General features: G+C 34.1%; 1 protein-coding gene across 1 annotated transcript in view; it reads left to right on the top strand.

Moving 5' to 3' along the window:
* The first annotated feature begins 10,553 nt into the window (after window positions 1-10,553).
* The window catches only part of LOC110374966 (uncharacterized protein), a 415,421-nt gene continuing 414,690 nt past the window's right edge, over window positions 10,554-11,284 (top strand). Inside the window, exon 1 of the mRNA XM_064041383.1 lies at window positions 10,554-10,751. Within this exon, the coding sequence (XP_063897453.1) occupies window positions 10,659-10,751 (93 nt within the window). The 5' untranslated portion in view covers window positions 10,554-10,658. The remainder of the gene's footprint in view (window positions 10,752-11,284) is intronic.

Raw genomic sequence — 11,284 nt, 5'->3', positions numbered from 1 at the left:
CACGGGAAGCGGGTGAAACCGCTGGGAGAAGCTATCTTATATAAACTATTGGTTTGCATCCGTACAAAATTCTAGGAGATTGACATAAAATACGTAAATAAATCAATTAGAAGTATGGTATGCGGGAAATAGCTGTTATGTGCTGCTTTTTTTGGTCTTGTAATTTAATAGTATTTCAGAATTACTAACTAGCTCTGTTTCTTATGGTTCTAGCCGTGAGATTGTTTTTCTCATACCCAGGTAATATTTACCTATGTTAAGTACCAAGGCTGTTAAATGGTGAAAATTTTTCGTAAAATCTGTGTTTTGACCGACCGATAAGGGATAGCTAAACTGACTACACTGAGTTTGAAAGAATTTATTTGTATGACAATTAAATATAATTTAGGAAGAGATGAAATAACAAAATACATATGTAATAACAAAAACCAAAGTAAAGGGGAGTGAAACTGGTCAAAGTACTAACGTTTCTGTTAAACTCCTTTAGACAATTTTCAAGTATTTATTACTTTTCCAAGTCGTTATGTCCAATTTTACCAAACTAGTTGAGTCCAAACTTTAACTATAACTTAAGTGGAAATGGCTCCAATTCTAACCTTAACTAGATTAGAAATGCAAATGAATTTGTTTATTTGTAAGTTACGCTTTTAGTTTGAAATTATTTAATCTACATATTTAAATGAAAGTATAAGTAAGTTACTGCACTACCAAGCGCCATTCATAACACCATCCACACATCCAACTTTCACGTGTATGATAGATTTTTACACAATATGCCTCTTGCTTTCCTCAATAAATGGGCTATCTATGATTTTTTCTAAATGACAACAAATAAACAAAAATTCTTTAGTTTTAAAATGTCAGAATACCAAAATTGTACGTCTTTTAAATATGTACTTTTAAAATGTAAGCTTATCTATGAACATGTAATGGCTAGCCAACAATATTACGTTGGTACCAGTTCTCTCCGGAGCTATAATTTGGGCGGCGGATAATATATGCATTGGCTTCTCTCAATTGGCTGAGCCCAATTACAAAAAGCGATAGCCAACTAATTAGACTTTGATGAGATCTATCTTTTGGGCTGGTAATGAACTATCTTTGTTAAAAGGTAATTCTGTCTGTATGTTTCCCAATTAATATACCTATTAACTCGAAAGGTATGGCTAAAGATAAATCAGTGTTGCCTTTCAAATCCATCCACATCACAAAAATAATGCTTTTTTTTTAAATCATGATTACTTCTTTACTGCTATTTTATGTTTAATGCTATTTTATGTATTTAGGATTTGTTTACCTAAAAATCTTTTACTGTTAGTCAATGTTTAAAACTACGTGAATAGTTGACAGTATAATTACCAATAAATACATACAAAAAGAGAATTTCATGAAACTGACACTGTGTTAATTTTCACAAATGAAGTCACATAACAAAAAAACAACTCCCAAATAATTTTGTTATGTAACAGACAGCAGTGCCAAAAAAAAACATCAGTCACTTGTATATTCTGTAAGCAACTGGACTTTGTAAAGTAAATAACTTCAAACTTTACACTCTCATACTTTTTATTGTGCATTAGGAATCTTCTGCGTGTTTTCATTTCGTCCCTCACTGTTAATTTTTTTGCGAATTTGCAATTCGAAGATCCTTACTTATTTTATTTTCAAAGTAATTTTTTATTTCAAATAGGCCTGTAACAGCTCTTTCGAAAGGTCAACGGTTCCTAAGAGTGGGTCTTACAGAGAAGAACCGGTAAGAAACTCCATAGACATACAAAAAAAAAGTGAAACGCATATTACTTAATGCGAAAGTACATGTGGCTGTCGGGTTTTCACGCCAAAACTACTGAAACAGTTTAATAGTCGCCTTTCAACGTCATAAAAGTTGAGTAGTAACTAAAATTATATAACTTATGAAAATGTGAGTAACTTTTGGCAATTTTTCACCAAATTATTTTCTAGCTTATTTTCCTAATTAGAAACTTTGACCGTTCATAAGTATTTCTTCGTAATCAAATTTTTTAACAGTGTCAATGACCTAATTTCCTTCAAGCAATATAACAATAGATTTTACGATCATCTCTTGTCCCTTAATGTCCGAGGCTTAGTACAAGTGACCCCTTGAGACGAAGCCTTCTCTATAGCAGGCTTATCGCGGCTAATAACAGCACTTTTGTGAGGTGGATCTCACACGAGCTGCGGGATTGTTCGAAAAAGTTACCGCGGCCCGGGTACATAAAGGGCTTAAGAAGGAACATGGTGGGTTTTAGTCAGTAAGAGTCTGATATTCCCTCACGCTGCACGCACAACGGGAGGGGTCATTTAATGATTTCCAATAAAAAAAAGAAGGTGTATCTCACACTAGCCGATGCTCTGCCAAAGTACTTTTGATCACAATTTGACGTACAACTTACGTGTCATCATCGGACGCCGACGCGGATAAGTTCATTCAGATGTAATTTTTCACAAAATCAATCGTTATATCCGTGTTTCTGAATGTTGGGTTTTGTCCTATATCAGGTCTCTCTGCTGTTGTTTTATATTGCCGTCCTATCGAATTATTAGAGAAAAGGAATAGAGCTTCTGTGTGCACTATGTAGAAAAATAATTTCTTCACAATTGACTGGGAAAGGAGATCCCTTTAAAACTTTTTAAAAACGTCCTTTATACCAATATTACTCAAATACGTCACATAGTGCACTGCATTGCATGTGGTAGTGTGAGATCAACTTTACAGCCATTAAAGGCAGTACCTTAGTAAGCCGATGAAGCTCGCGCGCCATAACTCTCTGGGCCCGCGAAGAATCCGCTAAGTATCTATTTAACAGAGAGACGGCACAAAGCAATTATGTTTGCTGCATTATCTTGAAGAAAAAAAGGTTTAAATATATTTTGCACCTATGGGTAAATCGGTAGATTCATGAGAAAATTATATTAAAACATACACCGGGCGCAGCAGGTCAGTTTTTTATATTAAAAACTTAATGAAAAATCTCAAGTAGGTCACTCGTTTCTGCCTTTTTAGTTCGCTGATAATTTTCAAGTGAAATGTATATTAAAAACTGCAACCAAATCAAGTCACTGCCTTTTCATTATGTAGTTGAAATCTTGAATGCAGTTGGATTTTTGTTTTCAAGTATTTTTTTATGTTTTCGATGAAATATTTACTGATCAATAAATTATATTACTCACTCTATTTTATTTTTTCAAGTTCACAAACCCCAGCTTCATATCCTCACACTCTAGTTGTTAGTGACGTAACATATGACGTCACTGTGTTCCCACGGCGACAGTATCACCGTGCACAATGTTTACGAGCTAAATCTTAATAGTTTTACTGTGTTAGCTACCGGGGTTTTATTATCTGGTTACTAGCTTGTGGGTTTTGTTTGCTTGGTGATATTTAAGTAATAAAGTATAAACGATGTCTTAAAATAAGTCGTGATTAAGAAACAGCCGCATGGGTCGATCATAATGTTAAGCAACGCTTGGAGGGGTTAGTCTATGGATGGGTGACCATATTGTCATGACAAGTTAGGCATAGGCATTCCTCGGATATCATTTATATATATATATTTATATCGTTACAGTTATAATGTAGTAAGTCTGACAACCATTCTAAATGATGACGGGGATAAGGACGTCAGTGAGGCAGAGGTTCCATGTAAAACACTGGCTCTCAGCTGCATCAGATCAAGACTGGAAGTCGACCCTAACATAGTTTGGAAAAAGCATATATATAGATGACTCAACTTCATCTAGTAATACTGGAAGCTAACTCAGTTTCATGGTAACCGGCTTCCATTTTAAGAGACAATACAAGAACCAAATACCAAGGACACCAGGAATGTTATTTTTCAGCTTTTTTGCAGCTCATAAAACTTTAATGCAAATATTAAAAAGCGATATACTAAATCTATTTCAGTATTTAAGTTTGACAACTGTTATTACATATTTGCGTACGTTTGAAACTCTATTTTACGGTTCCGTGAAGTCGGTATATCGAGTTTTATTAGTTTAATCTGTTTGTGCTTCTATGAGATTGTATAGTTAATGAGGTTATATTAGAGGTGATGGGTGTTAGGTGGTATTAATATTTATAGCTTTTTTTATAAAAATTATAAAACAACTTTATATATTTTTTGCAATGTGGACTGCAAATTACTAGTAAGCTTATTGACCCCACCAAAAACAAGTATATGGGGTCACGTAAGCATGAAGTCGTTTATTTTGCACTCAAGTTATTTAAAGAATAGGTACTGGGCTGAAATTTCTATATATTCCGGTTTCTCAAAAGAAAAACCCAAATTACTCTAGCCTCGTATAGTCTCATTTAAAATCCTTTATTTGTTATTCCAAACATATAATGGCAAACATACAATGTACATTATAAAAAGAAAGTAAGTTCTAGTTAGAAAAGTAGAAAAGATAAGTTTCAGAGGTCATTTGTTTACATTTTGTACGAGTTCGTAGGAAAAAGAGTTTTACACAAGAAAACATCTTCTTAACGTTTCTCATCCCTTTTTTAAAACTATATTGAAACTGCTGCAAATATCCACTATACACTTTTAAGTACACACTGCATCTTACTCAGTCCAACCAACATTAATTACCAACAGTACAAGCCACTGGTTAACCAAGTTCTTTTCTCCCCCCTTGCACATACCTCCCCTCCCCTCACCCCTCGTGTCGTTGGGAAGTCATCGACAATCGCTTTTGTTTCTTTTGTGGAACGAGCGAGCAATCAGTCGGTTCGTGGAGTAACAATTAGTCACGGGGATAAACGTTTATATTGTCGGATGTACGTACGTATGTAAGTACGAGTAGGATAGTAAAGGTCTGTGTTTTTTACTACGCAATAAAAAGAAATCTATATCATTTATGTCAAACTACTTGGAAGGGGTATTCGTGTATAGTCCCAATAACTGTCTTTTGTATATTTTTCTAAAATGTTGGGCATTTTTTGTCAGAATTAGGTATTCTCTTCATAAGGTATCTCCTCATTTTATAGAATATTAACCTCTTGAATGCCGCTAATTAGAGAACAATGGAAGATCAATTATGTCTCGCGTGGATCCGTGCACACATACAAAAGGTTAAGCACTCTTTCTTTATCATTATTTTAACGTCAACAGAAACAGAGCATTCTTTAGTAATGCTCCCTAAAATAATTTGATAGGTGAGGATTGCTCTATTGACATTTTGTATTGCATGAGAAAGGGAGTGAAACCACAAAAACACCTAGTCCATACTAATAAAATAGCCAACTAACTACGTACGTAATTGCACACTATGCAAGCAGTTATGGCTTCTACTAACGACATTGATTGACGCGCGAATATGATGTATGAACTTATGAAGCCATTTAGTGCCCGCGCACACTGTTATACCGACCAGATTATAAGAGCGGTTTATGCTTGATTCCTATACGAGTATAATTAGTTTTGCCTTTGGCTGGTGGTGACAAAGGCTACATGGAACAAAAGTCATAAGACTGCACGTGAGCAAAACGCATCGGTTTTCATAAGTTCAGTCTAACCAAGGGGTAGTGGTTTGCCCGGGTAACTGGGTTGAGGCGGTCAGATAGGGCAGTCGCTTCTTGTAAAGCACTGGTACTCAGCTGCATCCGGTTAGACTGGAAGTCGACCCCAACATAGTTGGGAAAAAGGCTCGGAGGATGATGAGTATAAGAAGTCACATTATGCCAGAGCGTTCATTTCTGGTAACTACAATAGCAAGATTTAGTTGACGGCTGATTAACTAGTACCTAAAGAGTGTAGTGTGTAAAAATCTATAACAAGTTTTAGATGTTAAAGTCAAGTTTGATCTTAACGAAAAGTTGACTAGACACCACGATTATGATACCATTTGAACTACATATCCTTAGTTGCAGCCAAGCCAATAATATTTTATTTATGAGGCGCATAAAAGTTTTTCATCTCATAGATAGATCACTTTACGGATTAAGATTAGCCTCAATCTTGATCGATCTATCTTCTACTTAGCCTCTACTTTCCTTCATTTTAAATTCGTCTCAAGTAAAAATAGCTAAGAAATAAAATGCCCTTAGGGAATAAAGTTAAGGGATAGTCTGTAGCAATGTAGCGGCGAATATCCTTGTAAGAGAGTTTTATTTTATTTTTATTTATTTAGTACTTCATTAGAAATGCCCTGGAGTTCAGCTTTGTGAAAGCTAGACTACTAATGTTGATGTAAAAGTATTTATTAGGTATTTGTTTCGTGTTTATTTACTTTGGTGTTTTTTGAAAAATAGACTAGCCTGCGAAATTAAAATGCATTCCTAGTAAAGTTCTTTCATTTCTTTTTTTTCATGAAACTTCTTACTAATAAAACACAAATATGTTAATGTAATGTAGGTATTATATTTTTCAAGTTAAATTGTCAGACAAAGAAAATAATGAAAAGGACCTGTTAAGTATGAAAGTTGCCTACAACTTTTACCTTTTTTTCTTTATATATCATGCCAATAGAAACCAGTCCATCCCAGACTTATTTAACAATTTATAACATTAAGAACTACCTTTGAAGTCATTCTACACTATAATCCTACAAAGTAAGTACCCAACTCACATACCAACTTCGGTACTAATACTCGTGTGCGCCGGCACTATTGTAAAGCTAAGCGTGAACTGCATGCATGATTGATAGTCGAACGTCAGCGACGCGTGTGCGCCACGCCTAATAAGTTGTTAAGTGCTGGTGTTATGGGTAAAAGCTGTATTTTGTAAAGAGATGGAATATATTAAGTATGTTAAAAGCATCGCTTAAAATAGTTTAAGTTTTTTAAAGTCAGAAATTGCAAAGCAATGACGAAACAAAATTAATAAAAGAAAGTAAAATGAATATAAAATAATCGAACAAATTGAGAACCTCCTTTTTGGAACAATGGTTGAAAACACACTGTTTAGATTAATACGACAGCCCGCATGTTCTCTAAAAACATAAACTTAGATTAATTAAGACCTTATTGTTGAAAGTTTTAAAGCCACCGCAGATGCTTTGTGGTTCCTTAATTACATTATGAAATAAAGTATGATACCGTATGACCGTTGAATATATTTTGAATAATAAATGCAGAAATATGCAACACACATTAAAAAATCAAATGTACAGCATACTTTCAAGTGCGAATGTATTTATGTGAAAGTATTTTAAACGCGTATTTCTTCCGTAGAAAAGGTTCGTTTACGTATGCTGTTCAACTTTGAGATAATTTAGCACTAGCCAATGTTGTGCGGTCACGCAAGAGTAGTGTGACCAAGATTCTTGATAATTGTGGTATAAGATGCAGGTTTTTTTACAAGAAAAAAATACTTTGTATCATATCATAGTATAGGTACCTTGTTATTATCGTCTGTGTATCATCATAACCAGCCATTTTCAACATCCCACTGTAGGGTACAAGCTTCTTCTCATACCGAAAAGGAATGTGGAATGACGATATCAGACTTTCGGTGTCTGATAAGAAAATAATAATAATTAGAACCACGGAAAATACATAGTTTTATAGTCATTTTTTCGGTAGTAACGTAAAATATACATGTACACATATGCTCGTTTGAAACCATGAATTAACGTCGGACGTATTTTAAAATGTATGTTCCCGTGGGCGTATTTCATCGCAACTAATTACGTAATAACCAGCGATATCGTAATTTACATTAAACTGATCACGCATATGACGCCAATTGCTGACCATGGCTACTCAAATTTTAATGTGTGTATTTTAACGTAAATAATTTTTGATGTAATACTTGTATTTCCGTAAACGTTCATATATTTTAAAAAGTCATGTCAGATATTGTTGATAACTGGACTTTTAAGCTGAAAATCTTGTAAGTAATAATTATTATGTATCTTTACTATGCCGTGTGAGAGGAGGCCTGTGCCCAGCAGTGGGACGCTAAATAGGCTGTAACGGTATGCAGTTTGACCAACAACACTAAACTTCAAGGTTGTCACTCAGTTGGAGATACTTAAGTAGGTATTGTGTAACAATAGGGCAAACATAAGAAGCCAACAAGCTATGCAATGAAAGATACTTTAAAAATCATACACAGAAACGTAAATCATAGAAAGACAGAAAGTATCTTCAAGATTTTTGTCCTGGTCACCCTACACAAACGTCTCGCAAATAATTTTGAAATGAGCGCCGAAGTACATAGTTGCACGCTTACCTCCTACTTACTAGTAACAATGAATATTGGTCAAGTAGGGTAATAGGGAGCCAAGCTATTATACTGAAAGCCAATTTATTACAAAAAACTTTGCACCATAAGCTGCCTCAATTTACGTTACTTATTGTGTGTAAGTATGTGAAAAGGTTTAGCACGAACATTATATGAAAATGGAGGTTAAATGTGGGTGATTTGTGACTGATAAAGATGCTTTGAGTATGAAAGTCGACGGTCATAGATACGATGGATAGATGGTATAAGATGTGGCTTGTAAGATGTCACTTATGAGAAGTAAGGAATAGACATATTGTGTTTACTTCAAAACAATGAGATAAAGGCAAGAATGTTGTGATTATGAATGAATGATAGAGAATATTTGTAGGAGGATCATTATAACGTTGTGATATCAATTTTATATTTTCATATATCCCGGCAATAATTTATTCCTGGAAGTAAAAATTCAATCCAGACTATAATTTTACTTAAAAGCGGTCCAATGAAATTTAAATGTATTTACTTGATAGAATATAGTTACTTGACGCTATAAATTAATACCTAATGTTGCCAATGATCTACAATTATAAATATAATAGAACTAAACAGTAAACAAAAACATCGAATCATGACGTCATAGTATCGATAAGTCACGAACTATCCCTCTGTGACGTCATTGTACACGTTACGTGTTTTGTTTATAAAAACAAAGACGCATGAAAAAAAGAAGGAAGCAGTTAGTTTGGCTGTATTTTACATGGAGGGACTGCCTATCTGACATCCTCAACCCATTTACGTCTGCCACGGCTAATTCGCATCCGACTTTGCTGTTCACGTTCCTTTAAACTCTATATGATACCGCTTCGCGAGTGCAATAAAACAAAAAAATTACTTTGTTTGATAGTTAATAACTCGCATATCTCAGAAACCTGTCAGAAAAAAACATGTAAGTGTAAAATAACCCATTTATGTACGAAAGTCCTTAAGTGTACCTTACTATGCAATGTAGTTCTAAGATACGAGTAAAACCGGGGGTAGAAGATAGTTATGATATGCCAACGAATCACTAAATACATATCCTAAGTTACTATATCTCCTACTAACTACCATTAAATATAGTTTGATGGCCCGTGAATACTTGTTGAACAGCAATAACTCAGTTTTACTGAAAGCTGTAAACGCTCGATAGCAGAACCTTAATACATCAACGATTTTAGGCATCACTAAACACCCATTTATTCTGAGTATTCATATATTTCGTAATGTTTATTTTGCCATTTACTTTTTACTGTATTTTCTCCCTCGATTTGGCTTATATTCTCCCGTATTTGGATATACTAAATCATCTCCCAGGTTTCGGTGATATATTTGAAACGAATTTAGTAGGTTTGATACTAAGAGTAATAAATAAACACGCAAGCTACGAAGTATAAACGGCTGTTAAGTAATGCTACGGCGTAGCATGTTGTTTGCTACGCCGTAGCAAACGTAAGCATATTGTCGGGCTTCATGAGACTTTACTATGTAACGTATTATAGTTGCTACACATATAGTTTGTAGGTTCATCATATAACATTATGCATATATACTTGTATATTTTACATAAAAATAAATGGTGACTGAGTAGTACGCTATGATAAATAAAAGGATAAAAAAAATATTGAATAAAGTAAAAAAAGGATATAATAATTTATATATTTATTTTTCTTACAAATCAAATAGTCTCATAAATCCATATTTACACCTACCTGAAAAAATATTCATTCATATTATGTGTACTCAGTATATTTTATAGCGTGCAGTGTTTAATAAAATATACATTTGTTTGTTTCAGGTACAAAGTTAATATCCAAAAGAAGTACAAATATAAAATACGATAAGCTACATTAAAGTGTTCATTTAAGTGCAAATGAAACCGTGTATGCATCATAAAAGTTCTCTTCAAAACTCCGCTGAAAACCGCTGAAAAAACGACGTAAAACTGTAAAGCGCTGAAAACGCTGTCTCTGTAGAAGTCTGTAGTCGTCACCATGTAAAAGTTTTGAATGAAATATGAACTGTTCATGTGTTTTATGAGATTTTTTGACGATAACAGAACTGTGTTATTAAAAAAAGTACAAACATTTGAGTTGAGATTCTCTCTTTTTGGGATGTTGGTTAAAACAGTGACTTTATTTACCTAATCGTAAAAATCTTTCATGTTGTGAACTGTGAATTATTGCATTTATAAATATGAAATTTGAAGTGTTAAGATGAAAATACTGTGTGTTTAGTGTCCTGAACAAACAACAGATTATCTAAAGTGAAACAAAACCACAATGAGAACATTATAAACAATAAAAACTATAATAAATAAAATATTTACAATGAAACGTAATCATGTCAACAAAGTGACAGTGAAACTGACATAGTGTGCGTGAACTACGTCGATACAGTTGCGCATGTGTGTGTGTGCGCGTACGCAGCATGCAGACCAACGTGCAGATCGACACGAAGGCGCTGCGCCACTCCCCCGAGCACGGGAAGGGGGGGAAGGGAAGCAATCGGTATACTGCTGAGGTAAGTTTTAGTATAGATATTTGCTAAAAAATTGTCGTTCTTAAAATATCCTTAATGTCCCGTTACTAAGTAATTTGGGGTAGGCGCAATATGTAATTTTCTTCGCTTTCATGTTCGTTCCAATTTATGTAATAGTTTTTTTTTTATCAAGGGATCATCAGTTTTACTGTTAATTTTATCATTTAGGTATGTACTTTATAATTCGGTTTTTGTACTTTTATGAAGACAGTATTCTATTTGGTACAATAGTGACGAAGATCACGAATGATGTGACGTGAGTAGGGTATAATTGGGGATTCTGGAATCATTTGTTCTCGCTTCGCTCGAACTGCATGATCCCAGAATCCCCAATTGTTTTTATCGAGCGGTGACTAATCAGACCACCGACATTATGATTTATAACATAGGTATTGTTGATCCAGAAACCAAAAAAAAAAAAACAGCTTTTAAAATCTCAACGTTTATTTTAATCATTTTATCACCGCGGAGTACATATTTAAGAATCTTTTCTTTATTAGGAATAACAGTTGACA

This window comes from Helicoverpa armigera, chromosome 25, assembly GCF_030705265.1.
Source record: "Helicoverpa armigera isolate CAAS_96S chromosome 25, ASM3070526v1, whole genome shotgun sequence".
Lineage (NCBI taxonomy): Eukaryota > Metazoa > Arthropoda > Insecta > Lepidoptera > Noctuidae > Helicoverpa > Helicoverpa armigera.
Note: the sequence above shows the minus strand (reverse complement) of the source record. Positions and strands in the feature narration are given on the sequence as shown.